The 15669-nt window shown below is 37.0% G+C and overlaps 1 protein-coding gene across 9 annotated transcripts in view; it reads right to left on the bottom strand.

The window, feature by feature from the left end:
• SLC10A7 (solute carrier family 10 member 7) overlaps positions 1–15669 on the bottom strand; it is a 261321-nt gene that overhangs the window by 229858 nt on the left and 15794 nt on the right. For 7 of the 9 annotated variants that reach the window (XM_039254304.1, XM_039254307.1, XM_039254305.1 and 4 more), the window contains exon 4: positions 13498–13573. In XM_039254304.1, coding sequence (XP_039110235.1) covers positions 13498–13573 — 76 coding nt within the window. Of the gene's footprint in view, positions 1–60; positions 633–13497; positions 13574–15669 lie in introns of those variants that run through there. The other 2 variants (XM_039254311.1, XM_039254313.1) reach the window with 2 other exon arrangements.

Here is a 15669-nt window from a genome sequence, read left to right as displayed (position 1 = left end):
CATTAATGAGAAAGTAGGACTAATCTAGACAGAATATTGTTCAAATCTATCCCACTTTATTCTGGCACAGTAAGTTTATGAAAAGCTCCTTGAAGGAGAGATTGAGAACACAAATGTATGGAAATTACTTTCATGGAAGTGACTTCATCATTGCTCTGAACAACTTTGTTGGGACCGTTGTATGACTGTGATGAAACTAGAGTCATTCTCTAGCTTACCCAAATGCTCCTTTGCCATTGTTATTACAAATACCCTGGTACAGCATTAAAGAGATCCAAGAACAGTTCCTGACAATAAACTTCAAAAATTGGTTGGCGAGCCAAATACAAGCAAAACAATCTGATAAACGGTGAATGTCATGACAGAGACCCAAAAGAAGTACCAGGGAAGGCAGGAAAAATTAATTCTGACTGGGCAGCTGCAAAGGCTTCCCTTCTGCAAAGGGAAGCAGTATTTGACTTAGGCCTTGACTGACGAGCAGGACTTCATCTGGTAGACAGGCGGATGAAGAGGTGTGTACTACAGGAGCAGACGGCTCAACTGACCACAAACAGCAGAAGAACTGATCAGGGACAGTCTGAAGGCCAACACCAAAGGAGCCATCTGCAAATAACAGGCGGCCAGGAGTCCCCCTGTGAATAAATCAAAGGCCAATAAGTCTGTCCAGAGGATCAGAAGAGCTGACTCAAGAGGAAATATGGATGGCAGCTTTCCACTACAATTTAGGATAGTATTTTTCAAACTGTAGTTCACAAAATCAATTTAGTGAATACTGATTGGCATTTTCTTTCCAAAACAGAAGAGGGGAAAGGAAGAGGAAGGGAAGGAAAGGAGGAAGGTGGAGGGAAGTGGGGAGAGGGGAAAGGAGAAGATAAAGTGAAGTATACATAGAGTAACTATACTTTAGAAACTTTTCAGTTTCTATCTGTGGGTTGTAATTTTTTTTAAATTGAAAATCACTCATTTAGAGGGCCCTGCAAGTCCAATATCTTAGAATACAGCTCAGTCCCACTCAATATATTCAGACCATTAGTTTGGACCCAAGTGTTCTTGGTCATGAATAATCTGCTTGCAAATCTTATTGCACTAAGCAGAATGTTCTCATTAGGTGCTTAGGAGACACGATCTGATATCTTCATAATGCAAGTAAAGTTTAAAAGGATCATTTTCAAAGTTTGTAGCAATGCAGTAACGATTAAGCTTGATTCCTTTAATCTGATAGATCCTGAATATTTCCATATGAAAGATACATGTATAATACCATTCTCTTTGAGGAAGCATATAATCTCATAAGGAAAGGTAACCTGAGAAAGCATTAAGATCTACAATTAATGCAATAAAGTTAATCATATTTCACCAACAAGCAAACAGCTTAAAATAACAGATGACCTCCTTTCACTTATATTGGTCCTCTGAGCATAAATGTAGATAATAACTGTAGATAATAACAGAAGGGAAGGTGATAGAATGGAAAAAATGGGGGAAGGGAAATGGGAGATTCAGGCTTCCACTTATGGAATGAATAAGCCACAGGGTTGAAAGGCACAGCATAGGGAATATAGTCAGTGGTATCGTAATAAAGTTGTATGATGACAGATAGTAGCCACACTTGTAGTGAGCACAGCATAACATATAGACTTGTCCATTAATTGATATACAATCAATTAAAAAGCTAAAAAAGAGAATACCCAAGATCACAGAGCTGGTTAGGGATAAGGCCAAGGGAAGACACTAAGTCTTTTCAGATCCAATTTATTGATGTTTTTGGAACTCCAGGGTTTAACAAATTATTGGGAGCAAGTCTCCTATTTTCAGTAGTAACAGCTTTATAAATATACACAAATACATAAGTCAGTGGAATGTAGTCTATGCACAGTAAGTCATAGAACCTAAAAAAGCTACATACCCACAATCTGGAAATAAAGGTAAAAATAATCAAATTCTCTATAATAAGACAACAAATACAAATATTAATCAAATTAGATTAGCTAACAAATAAGTTGTGTGTTGTTTAAACTAGTGTTTCCTCAAGATCACTAATAAACCCAGAGTATCTCCCGAGAAAGAGAGTTTGATAGTTAAAATGTAATTAATTCCAATAAACCATATTACTGAAAAATATATTATGTTGGTTCTAATATATGCATACATTCTGATACTGAAAAAGAATTAGATAACAAACTTTCAACGTTTATGTAGAACTATTCAAGGGAGACAAGGTGCCTGACTGTTTTTGTGGTGGGTTGGTTTGTTGGCTTGGAACAGAACTAGGGTGGTTTTCCAGGCTTTAGAGTTTAGAGGAAACATCCTGCAAATCAGTTCATCCCCCTCTATCTGGCTCTAAATTCCCAAAACAGGGTGCCTGAGTGGCTCAGTCACATAAGCATCCAACTCTTGGTTTCATCTCAGGTCATGATCTCACAGTTTGTGAGTTTGAGCCCTGCATCAGGCTCCACTCTGACAGGGGGAAGCCAGCTTGGGATTCTCTCTCTCATTCTCTCTTTGCCCCTTCCTTGCTCGCTCTCTGGGTCTCTCTCGAAATAAATAAACTTAAAATTTTTTAAACTTAAAATTTTTTAAATAAAAAATAAATTCCCAAAGCAATCTTTCTACTACTAATATGCTTCCCCGTGCCTTTCCATTCCCAGAAGGAGTAATCTTACTAATATTCTTGGTTATGGTAAGAAATATTTATATAAAAATATTGAAGACCTATAATATAAACTAATAAAAACTAATAAACTGGAATTATCCAGTTTATTAAATTTATTTACACACTCACCATCTTATAAATTTAAACACTAGCCATCTTATATTGCAATTTAGTGTTTTGTTTTATATCACTTACTCAACTAAAAATTTTATGAAGGTACTATATATATAACAAGCCATAGCAAGCATTCAATATATATTTTTGAAAGGATGAATGAAGTGAATAAGTAAACTCTGCCAATCAAATTCTTGAGAAAGCAATGATAACTAGGTGAGCCCATCAGTGACAGATCTTTACAATTATGATGCCAATGCTTGCTTCATACATTCCTGAACAATTTAGCAGTACTTCTGCATATGATTTCATGAGATCCTTGCGAGCAATCCCATGAAATAAAGGTGCAAATACTATTGCTCCTCAGATGAGGAAACCAAGGTTCAGAGAGAGCGGTCCCAGGCTTACCTGGTGACCACTTAGAACACCAGGTAAATAATGATAAAGACAGGAATCAAACATCTGCTTTGATTCCTGGGTGAGTGCATCCTTTGCTAAAGGTCAGATGGCTTAGCAGTACAGGTGGTGATGCTGCGCCACAGCGTGTTAAGTTGGTGTTGTTTAAACACTTCTCACCCAAGATCAAGACTGGTCCCTATGTCTGAAGCAGAGACAGACTGAAAGGAGGGGGTCAAAAGACTTCAGCCATGGAGAGAAGGACCCAGTTTCAGGAATCTGGCAATGCTAAACAAGTGTTCCAAGATCAGAGCCCTGGAAGACATTCCCACTGGGATGGAAAAGGAGCCTGATGAGAAGAAAAAGAATGATGAGAGACGGAGGAAGAGAGATAGTAAAGAAGAGCATCGAGGAAGTAAAAGGAAGAGGCAAGTAGCCATGGTGTCAAAGGCTAGTTAAGTCATGGAGGACAAGAACTGAGAATTGGCCACTGAATTTGGTGCACACAAATCACTGCCAACCATTAAGGAAACCCTTTTGTTCAGAGTGGGAGAATGGAAGACAATTTGAGAGACATTAAGGGGTTAAATGAGAAAATTCTAAGTTACACACAAACAAAATTCTTGAGAAATCTAAGTACATTTCAAACAAGTTTTATAGCAGCTTAAAACAAACACAGTCAATCTTTGGCAGGGCTTATAAGAATACTAATCCTACCCAGAAGATGAGACCAACGTTAAAAGGTAGATAAGGAAGAAGAGTAGTTACATACAATTTCTCACTGCTGCTGCTGCTGCTGCTGCTGCTGCTATGGGTGCTATCCTATTCCTTAATCTGTCAGAGAGGAAGAATGGTTACCATTTCCCAGAGTGCACAGGAGGCTGCAGGGAAGTAAGTGCACATAAGCCAGCTTGCAAGAGGGCTCAACACAGAAAGCCTTTTCAGATATAAGATTTCTCCAGGAGGCATTTCCACTGCAAGCAAAAGCAGTAGTGGACCCCATTTAACAGAAGAGAAAGGCAAGGCACAGCAAAGCTGAGTGATTGCTAAAGCTGAGACAGTGACTGACAGGTCAGATTTCCTTCTCACTTCAAGTCTGCTCTCTGCTGATCAGATCTACTCTAAATGCCTTTATAAATGTTTCAATGAATCTTATCTTCATGCATTGGATTAGCAAGATCAACTCCCCACTGCTAATGCAAAATAACCCTGAAATGTTTCATGCCTGACTGATAAGCCAGAAATTGAACTTTCTGTCTCCATTTGGACTGTGATGATCTTGATCTTTCACCTCTAGCAAAAATCTTCTCATAGCTATAATTTTAAAGTTAGTAATGACTGCTTCATTTGCTTTCCAAGCAGATAGAAAACCTTTTTTAAATACACTCAGACTGCCATGACCTTCGTCTATGACTTAAAGAGTTCACCACACGTAATAATTTTCTTTGCTCAGGAGACATTCTTAAATTTTCTTTGAAGAGATTTGGGCAATAGCCCCATTGATGAAATTAAACACACACACACACACACACACACACACACACACACACACACACCTTTTAACTTAATTATCTCTCTACTATACCTGAAATCAAAACTTTTCTATAAAATGTATTTGGAATGCTACATGACTACCAAGGGGTTCTAAAATCCCTCAACCCACTAATTACAATACAATAAAAATGCCAACTAAATATGTGTACATTAAAAGGGGCATACCACCTTAACCCCAGACTAGGCAAAGGAACAGCCTACTGTCTAGAGAAGCTAACGTAGTCCAGACTCCTAAACTGAAGTTCTGGCTGTCCTCCATAGGTGAGTGGAGCCCAGTTCACTTGGGGTGCATTTTAGGCTTTTTTGACACAAAAAAAGGTAAACAATAATTTGATAAAGTAGGCCAATATAAAAGCCATTTTACTCTGTTTTACCTATTTTTGTGAGGTTTATAACATGAAATGGAGGTTTTGAATACTGTAATATTACACGAAATGTAGGCTTTTAAAGGCAGGCCTCATTCTCCTTTTTACTCCCTGTGGTGGAAGCCAGTGTCTACATAGAGTAGGTGTGGTGGCTAAATGGGCTGACTCTCCATCGGATGGGTGCCTCCGTATGTGGCTCCACAGTGGGGGTGGAAGCCAGTGGCCCAGAGCTGAAAGAAGCCACCTGACGCAGAACAAAGGAGACAGTTTACTGAGTACACCACAAGGGACTGTTGGGCGGGACAGCAGAAGAGAGGCTGTCTGAAAACAGGCAGTGGGGAGGGGCTGCTTTTAGGAGGGAAGGTGAAGAGGTGTGGTGACCTATGAAATTTTCACTTTTTTGATAACTGTGCCTAGTTGTCAGTAGCCCACTGTCAACGTGTGTCAATGGATATTTTGGGTGGGTCGCCTGATGGATTCAGCCAGGTGGTCGCCGTGGCCTTTTGTGCATTCCATTGTTTAAGTCTCTTTGCCTAAAAAAGTGGCCTCCAGGGGTGCCTGGGTGGCTCAGTCGGTTAGGCATCCAACTTCGACTCAGGTCATGATCTTATGGTTCGTGGGTTCGAGCCCCGCATCGGGCTCTGTGCTGACAGCCAGCGCAGAGCCTGGAGCCTATTTCAGAGTCTGTGTCTCCCTCTCTTTCTGACCCTCCCCTGCCCACGCTGTCTCTCTCTCTTTCTCTCTCTCTCTCAGAAATAAATAAAACATTTTTTAAAAAGGCAAAGCTTAAAAAAAAAAAAAAAAAAAAAAAGGCAGCCTCCACAGGGATGGCTTAATTTCTGGCTGAGTATTATATTCTATTTCTCTCTTTTTTTTTAATGTTTATTTTTTGAGAGAGACAGAGTAGGGTCAGGGAAAGAGCAGAGAGAGAGGGAAACACAGAACCTGAAGCAGGATCCAGGGTCAGAGCTGTCAGCACAGAGCCCGAAGTGGGGCTCGAACTCACAAACCACGAGATCATTACCTGAGCCAAAGTCAGGCACTTAACTGACTGAGCCACCCAGAAGCCCCTAATTCATAATTTTCAAAAGAAGAATCCTGAGGCCCATCTACCACTCATTCTAATTCAACAGATCTAAGGTGGAGACAAGGATATTTTTTTCTCTCCTAATCATCCACCCATAATGTTGGTATGGGTGATCTATGGAATTCACTTTGAGAAAAAAATAAATAAACCAACATAAATAACATGCATGTAATCAATACACTGCTTTCAGTAGTGAAGGTCCTTATTTTCATAGTTCAAATTACCAGGCTTAACCTTAAATACAGGTAAGACAGAGTTTAGTATAAAATACGCTCAGATCTGACTGGAAACTCCTTACTACCCTGCCCTGATTTTTATTCCTTATGATACCTGATGCTTTCCTTTTACTTCTATTTTTTCTTTCAGATATTGGAAGGCAGAAACCCTTAATTATATCTCTCTCCTACTTAGTTTAATGTTCAGGCTCATAAAACTTTTATAAAGTTATATATACCTTTGCAACTTTACTCAGGTATTAAGACCTAATATTTACTTCACATTTTGAAGCAAGGGCTATTAGCTGAATTGTTCTTTCCTCAGTTTGCAAAAGAAGAAATAATGAAGTAAAGGAAACAGTGTAACTGTTCCTCAACTCTACCTTTCTAGCTTTTTTCATTAAACAGCAGCATAAGTGGTAGGGAATTAAAATACCTCTGTAACAACAGCATGAAAACTACATAACTTTCTCCAAACTTGGGAAAATAATGTGCCAGTTTCTTAAAGAGGAAATTTCTTTCATAATCCCTTCCATAGTTATTATGAGGCAGAAATTCCTTGAATTTAAATATAATGATATCTTTAGCCAGTTCCATAAGGTTTTAAACATGTACAAAGCTTTGGGGGGGGGGGCGATTATATTTTTTACCATAGAACTTTATTTACATTTGGAAAGAAATTTATTTATTTCTTTATTTTAAAGTTGATTTATTTGAGAGAAGGGGGGTGGGGGTCAGAGAGAGTGGGAGAAAGAAGAGAATCCCAAGCAGAGTCTGCACTGTCAGCACAGAGCCTGAGGCAGGGCTGGAACTCATAGACCTTGAGATTATGACCTGAACCAAAAAAAGAAAGCAAGAGTTGGAGACTTAACAGATTGAGCCACCAAGGCACCCCTGGAACAGAAATTTAAATGAAACAAATGTATACAGTGGTAAACAAAGAATAAATGTTTATCTCACATCTCCCATGTTAGAACAAAATAGAAAACATGTTGATCTATCACTTTCTTGCACTTGGCAATGAAATTAGAGTTCATCAGGTCTAAATTACTTTTTCTATTACTTAAAAAAGGAAATTAAAGTGCATGCACATGCATACACGCATACACACACACACATACACATAATCACCAATCAGACTATTTCAACAGCACACCCTATAATCTTGCAGTTTTGAAAAGTTGCATTTAAAACACTGGAATGAATAATGATCACAGAAAAGAACCTACCTATATTTCTAATATTTAAATGAAAGTAGTTTAAAATTTAAAAGACACAAAATAAGACTGTCAGTCAGCTATGCCCTTAAACATTAGTCTCATTTTAATACCTAAAGGGTATGCTAGCATTTCAGCATATAAGCATTGTTGTGCACATATGCTGACTTCCTTCTGTTCCTAAAAATTATTATAAACTCTAGTTGGCTTACTGAAACAACAATCTAACTTATAAAAACAGAAATTGTTTTTTAACTTAAACAAGAAGTAACAAGGCTATTTCTTCCCAAAGTGCAAGCTGTGAGTTTAAGGAATGCACTAATGTTCAACTCATGACAAAACCTTTTGGTAATCAGCAGTTTCATGGCAAAAGCTTTTAAAATGAAAGGTGTATAAATAACAGAAAAAATTTCCTCCAAAGTTATATAACAATTTTGCAAACTAAAAATAAAATCATTTCAAATTATACCACTATATCTGTATTCATCCCCCAAGTCATTAAATACAAATATGCTACACAATCTCACATTTCCTTTAATACAAGAAACATATGCTACCCAGATATATTTATATTAAAGATGAATATATAAATATATGAGAGCATAAACTAATGTAAACAAGTTAAATAACACCAGAAAGAAAAAAGTTTTCTTATATGTCATAAACACTGCAGAGAACAGTCAGTTTGAAAGGATAGTGCAGTATGGAAATATGCCCATTATTTTCCAACCACACTAAAATCCACAAGGGTATATAAATCTGCTGCATATGAGGCAGAGCAAAGAATCACAGAGAAGTAGCATCAAAACCTTTACCTAATGGAACCTAACAGTGGACTCTGCTTTTGGACCTTTATTAAAAAAAACTTTTTTTTTACTGTTTACTTTTATTTTTGAGAGAGCAAGAAAGTGAGAGTGGAGGAGCAGAGAGAGAGGGAGGCACAGAATCTGAAGCAGGCTCCAGGCTCTGAGCTGTCAGCACAGAACCCACAAGCAGTGAGATCATGACTAGAGCCAAAGTCAGATGTTTAACCGGACTGAGCCACCCAGGTACCCTTAGACCTTTTCATTTACACAGACCAATAAATTCACTTTCCATCCTTAGATTAGATATTTTTCCAATACATTATACCAAAGATTAATCTTCCTTTACATTTCCTTTAACAAAATCTTATATTCAGTTACCTTTTAACATTACTTTAGAAAAACATTAAACTTAAAATCATCTAATATCTTTACTTGCAGATTACAATCTGATATGAATTTTTAGAAAATCTTTTCACTTCATATCAGAAGACATGATCCAACTGGATTTTGCAAGCTCAATTTTCAATACCTATGAAAAATCGTAACTTATTCCCATAACTACAAAAATGCTTGATAAGCTGTGCAATATAATCATTTATGTACTAGACCAATGATATTAGAAAACAAAGGAGATATCTATAAATTCAACATTATTAACATGCAACATTAATGTAAATCATTTAAATATCTACTGGGGAATGAACATGTACATACAATTTCTAATGCTATGTGTTAATGTCAACAAAATGAGTGGACTTTGAACTTCTGCCAAAAGTCATCTGAGAACAAAAGGGTTTTTTAGTTTAAAAGCTCTTAAAGGGGGTGCCTGCGTGGCTCAGTCAGTTGGGTATCCGACTTCAGCTCAGGTCATGATCTCATGGTCTATGGGTTCAAGTCTGTGCTGACAGCTCAGAGCCTGGAGCCTGCTTCAGATTCTGTGTCTCCTTCTCTCTCTGACCCTCCCTTGCTCACACTCTGTCTCTCTCTCTCTCTCTCTCTCTCTCTCTCAAAAGTAAATAAACATTAAAAAATTTTAAATAAATAAATAAAAATAAAAGCTCGAATCACATCAGAAAGACATAAATGACGACTTTGAGCCAGTTAACACTGGGTCCTGAAGAGATTCTTTCCTCAAATTCTTTCAAAGCAAAAGAAAGATAATCACACCAAGCACTAGTCTTAAGACTCCTGTAACTCCTCCAGCTCAGGAATGATGTGGAAACTAAAAAGAACCTCCCAGTATAATGAAACGCTAGTTAAGCCCAACTCTCTGTCAACTCCCTTCCTGGACCAAGAAACTAAATGAGGCTAAGAGAAACACATAACCATGAAGCCACCTGGCTTCATTTTAAATGCATGACCATGGGTCTCAGTGAGAGCCTTAGTGTTTCCAGCAATGCTACCACACTCTCCAATGAATTCACTCTCCTCACCTAGATGACATTTGCACACTTTTTCCTCTCATCTCAAACATTAATACCACCTACTCCATCATCAGACTCAGCTGCTGACAAAAAAAAAAAAAAAAGTAAAATCAGAAGGGAACTGAGAAAATCAGAAGAGAGCGCTAAGGAATGAAAAGTCATCAGAACTCCCAAGTACACCCCTTCTACCCATCTTCTTGGGTCTCTATCCATACACTCTTATTATGAATAAACGATCCAACCTCCACTGAAGCTCATGTACCTGATACCATTCTTTTGCATTTGATCCAATAAATTACTCCAGCACTCTCTTAAAACAGCTTCCTCTCAACTATATAATCCCCACCACAATAGAAATATACTGTCATTTCTGTATTTAAAACAATCTTGACCTCATATCCCTCTTTAAATATAGCCCCATTTCCCTCAAAAGGACCTCAAAAGAGTTGTGTATACCTCTGTCTCCTTTCTTCCTATTTTTCCTTGAGCCCATTCCAAACAAGCTTTTGCCCCTACACTCCAACAAAACCACTCTGAATAAAGTTACCAGTAACCTCCACGTAGCTTAATTCAATGGTCAATTCTCAGAATTCATCATATACAACTTATATCAGCAGATTTTGACACAGCTGATCATACCCTCCTCCTTCAAACACTTTCTTCACCTGGCTTCCAGGATACCACACTCCCCTGTTTTTCCTCTTGTCTAATCTCTGTTGCCTTCTCTGTTGCCTCTGCTGGTAATTCCTCACTCTAACCTCTTAATGTTCCAGTGCTCAGTTCCTGAACTTAATCTCTTTTCTAACTATGCTCTCTCTGCAAGTTATCTCATCCATCTTTGCTTTAAATATCCTTTAATAAAAAAAAAAAACAGAACAGATCAATGAAACCAGGAGCCAGTTCTTTGAAAAGATAACAAAACTGATAAATCTCTTACAAGACTCATTGAAAGAGAGAGAGAGAGAGGGCCCAAATAAACAAAATTACTAATGAAAGTGGAGAAATAACAGCCAACGCCACAGAAATACAAGCAATTGTAACAAAATTATTATGAAAACCCATATGCCAGTAAATTGAACAACTTAGAAGAAATGGATAAATTCACAGAAACATATAACCTACCAAAACTAAAGCAGGAAGAAATAGAAAATTTCAACAAACCAATTACCAGCAATCAGTACTTAATTACAACTGAATCAGTAATCAAAAAAATCTCAAAAAACAAAAGTTCAGGACCAGACAGCTTTACAGGCAAATTCTACCAAACATTTAAACAGAGTTAATACCCATTCTTCTGAAACTATTCCAAAAAATACAAGAGGAAGGAAAACTTCCAAATCCATTCTGAGGTCAATATCACCTTGGTACCAAAACCAGATAAAGACATAACAAAAAAAAAAAAAAAAAAAAGAACCACAGGCCAATATCTCTCATGAAAATAGATGCAAAAATACTCAACAAAATATTAGCAAACTGAGTCCAACAATATATTTTAAAAAATCATATACCATGATCAGGTGGGATTTATTTCCAGGACATGATGGTGGTTGTCAGAAATGCAGAAAAAGCATCTGTCAAAGTACAACATCCATTCATGATAAATACCCTCAGCAACCCCCCATCCTTTCAGCTACTCAGTCAAAAAGTCTTAGTCATTCATGACCCCTCTCTTTATCTCAGAGCCCACATTCAATTTCATCAGCATGTTCTGTGCCTCCGAAATACATCCAGAATCCAACCACCTTTACTGCCTTATTTACCATCCTGTTTTTCAAAAGACACTGGTAAGAAGACGAAGACAAGCTACAGACAGAAAATATTTACAAAGCATATACCTAACAAAGACTTATATGCAGAATATATAAAGCTTACAAAGCAAGTTTTTCATAAGAAAACAAACCACCTCAGTTTAAAACAAAGAAAAAAGGCAAAAGATTTGACACTTCATCAAAGAAGACATGTATAACAAGTAAACACATGAAAAATAATAATGCTCAATAATGTTACTAGCTGGGAAATGTAAATTAAATTAAAAGCACAATGAGATACCGCTAGGTACATATTAGAATGACTAAAATTACAAAGACTGATAATGCCAATACAGATGAGACGTGGTACACTGCTGGCTGAGATGTAAAATGGTACAACCACTTGGGAAGATAGGTTGGCAATTTCTGAAAAAGTTAATATACACCTGTGGTCCAAGAAGAGTGCTTATATATTGATAGAAATCGTCCACCTCAGAAGCTACTTATAGATGACTTGTAACTAGGCATTGGTAATTCTTCCACTGGTTGAAAGACACGAAAACATACACTGCCAGATGATTCCAACATTCCATGCCTAAGTATTCCCAAGAGAAATGAAAGTGCACATTCACTTAAAGTTTTGTACACAACTATTCATAGACCCAAAGTGGGAAATGCCCAAATGTCCATCCGCAGGTAAATGGATAAACAAATTATGGTATATCCATAAAAAAAGTAATAATACTCAGCAATAAAAAGGACTGAACTATTGATACATAGAGTATACATGAATCTCAAAATAATTATGCTGAATAAAAGAAACAAGAAAAGAAAAAAGCATATACACTGTATAACACCAATATAGAAAAGTCTAGAAGATACAAACTAATCTACAGGGACGGAAAACAGATCAGTGGTTCCTTAAGGAAGAGAAGCACTAAGCAGGGTGGAAGGGAGGGCTTACCAAGGGACACGGGAGAGCTTTGAGGGTGATGGATACATTTACTTTGTTGATTGTGGTCATGGTATCACAGGTGTATACATACATCAAAACAGTACATTGTATAAATGTATGCAGTTTATTGTATATCCATATTAATTCAATATTCTTTTTTAAGAAGAATATAGCAGGTACTTAATAAATATTTTCAGAATAAATAAAGTGGATGAAAATAAAAACAAATGCTAAGAAAGTAAAATCCTAGGAATGAATTGAAGTAGAAATATCATTTTTTAAAGCAGTAATCCCTTATATCTTCCCTCATTCAACAGTATGCTTTGCTAAATAAGAAAGCAGAAGTGGAAAAGGAGGAATAAGGTATCACAAAGCAAAGTCCCTTAGTATAAAGTGGCAGTACCTTTCAGCCAAGAGGAGCCACCCCCATGTAGTCCCTGAGATGGATGACTGCTGTCTCAGTATGTAAGTACTCTGCCACGGTCCCCAAGCACCTGATAATCTCTTTGAACTCATCTTAGAAACCCTGCCTCATTTCTCTTTTTTACATTACCTTCACTTGCCATTAAATGTATATGGACCCTTCTTCCACAAATGTAGTTTGCTACAAATTTTTTAAGAACTAAGAAATGGCCATAGAGCTATTGTCGTTGGCTCATTAGTCTTAGATGAAAAGTACCTTCACTTGGATTGCTTGTCTTCGGTCCCCAGTTTCCCACCAAGAGGAAAACTCACTATCTCTATTTCACTCACCTCCCTTCCTCCTCTCTTTGGAATTCTCACTTTCACTCATCATCATTAATTTTAGGACCATCCTAATTTATGAATCTACCTATGCTTCTTTCATAAGCTGCTATGGTTATGCATTTTCTGTGACATGACTTCTTCATCATAAAATTAAATCAAATTTAAAAATAAAATAAAATATAAAATAAAAGCACGGCATTTAGTCCTATGACTCACCTCATTTCCACCAACTGCCTTGGTTAAAATCACTGCAGAAGACACAGGAGGAGGCATGCAGCCTACTGTCTGCAAGCTGGAAAATCAAAGAAAATGCTATTTATTAAGTAGGGTTTTTTCCTATTATAAACAGCAATGCTCAAACTTACAGCTCATAAAAAAAACCCATTCATGATCACATACTTCTTGGATTCAAACTGTAGCAAATTCTAGTGCGTATCCTAAGTTTCATTTATATTAAATTATGTGTCTACTCCCCAAATCATGACAAGAAGTCTATTATCTTAGTTTAGAATAGAAAACTCATTGTAAAACTAGGGGTAGTAAATCTAAATACTAAACATTCAAAACAGTACTTATCATCTAAACGATGGATACACATTCTAGATAGATAGATGATACATTCTAGACATGGTGAGCAGCCGGCTCACTAACAGTAGAAAGTTCATACAGGGAGGGAATAGAGGGCACAGAATGCCTGATTACAGATGATTTCTACTCCCTTTTGTAAGAATTTACATTACAGAATGCCTGATTACAGATGATTTCTACACCCTTTTGTAAGAATTTATCATCTAAGCTTCAGGCAATGAATTTACATTACCTCTGAAATAAGAAAAAAAGAAAAAGTTTTAATTCATTTTGACTGAAAACATAGGAAATATTTTTTTAATAGAATTTCCAGCTCAATTCAAATCTTTTAAGGTCTATTTTCCCAAGTGATGCTTAAGTGGTCTGTCCTATTATCGATTCACAGTCTCTGAGCCTTCCTCATGACCATCACTATTATCATCACTGACACTTTACCATTTGTAGTAGATACTACTCTAGACACTTTACTCACTTATTCCTCGCAAGTATTTAAGGTAAATTCTGTTACTGGTGGACTCAACTCATTCTCTCTTTACTCACCTAGAGTCAGACCTATGCCCCTTCTACTAAAAAAGTGGTAACCTTAAAAGTAACAAGTGACCTCTGAATCACCAAATACAATATCCTTTTCCCCATACTCATTCTCCATCCTTTCCTGCTTTTGAAGATACTCTATTCTTTAGGCTGCCATAGTACTTCACCATTCTAATTTATCTTCTGTCTTTTAAACTAGCCCTTTCTGATTTTTTGCTGACTCTCTTGCATTCTTTTCAATCTTATTTTCAAATCTGAATCTATATGAATATGTACAATTCCCAAAATTGTAGCTGCCTGTGACTGCCACCTCTAACTAAACATGGCTAATATTTTCTAAAATACCAAGTTCATCTCTGAATTCACTTATTTCTGTCAATAGGATAGTTTGTTGTTGTTATTTTACCTAATGATCCAATTTGAAACTCTGAAGTTACATGTGGTTCCGCTTGCTTCTCATAAATCAATTTATTACCACAACCAACTTTCCATTCTTCTCTATGACTATTGCCATCATCTCCCTTCAGATGTTTTTTTCCCCAACTTTGGACTTTGATAAATGACTACTGAATGTTCTCTCTACCTCCACTCTTTCCCTTCTACATAGCAAGGTAAGGAGGACATGCTCAACATATTTATTTATTTCAATAACTTAAGTATTACCCTGAGGTAAGAGTCTGCAACTCCCTCAAGTTAACAACACACTGTGTACTCTCAAACTAGGGTGGGAGTAGAGAAAAAGTGAGCTAGGAAAAGCTTTCTGTAGGTGAGTTAGGCTAAGTGTATATTGCTTTAAGCTCAATATCATGAGGTGAGAATTGTAGCTTAGCTTCCTGAGACTGCAAGCCCAACTCTAATAAGAACACCCAGTATAATGCTATCAGATTAACCTTTCTTAATGACCATTTTTAGTATGTTGTTCTCTAGTTTAATACATTTCCAAACTCCTATTAACTACAGATGCAAATCCAAACTCCTCAACCCAGTAATTCAGGCCTTCTGTAACATGGCTATAAGGAAATATTTTATCCTTGTCTCCCACTAATGTTTTATTTTTGAGCTCTCTACTTTAGGAAACACAACCTTTGCTGAACCTTTTACCTTTTAACAGATTACATTACTTATCTAACAAATCATATGCTGCCCCATTGTAGTTGGCTACTGTTTTATATCTCCCACATATCCAACTACCCTGGACGTTCCTTGAATACAAGGAAAATGAGTTAATATCCTCCTATTCCTTGAGTGCCCTTTTCATGGGAAACA

Source organism: Hyaena hyaena, unplaced genomic scaffold (assembly GCF_003009895.1).
Source record: "Hyaena hyaena isolate Hyena2069 unplaced genomic scaffold, ASM300989v1 scaffold_476, whole genome shotgun sequence".
Classification (NCBI taxonomy): Eukaryota; Metazoa; Chordata; class Mammalia; order Carnivora; family Hyaenidae; genus Hyaena; species Hyaena hyaena.
This window is presented reverse-complemented; position numbering and strand designations above follow the sequence as displayed.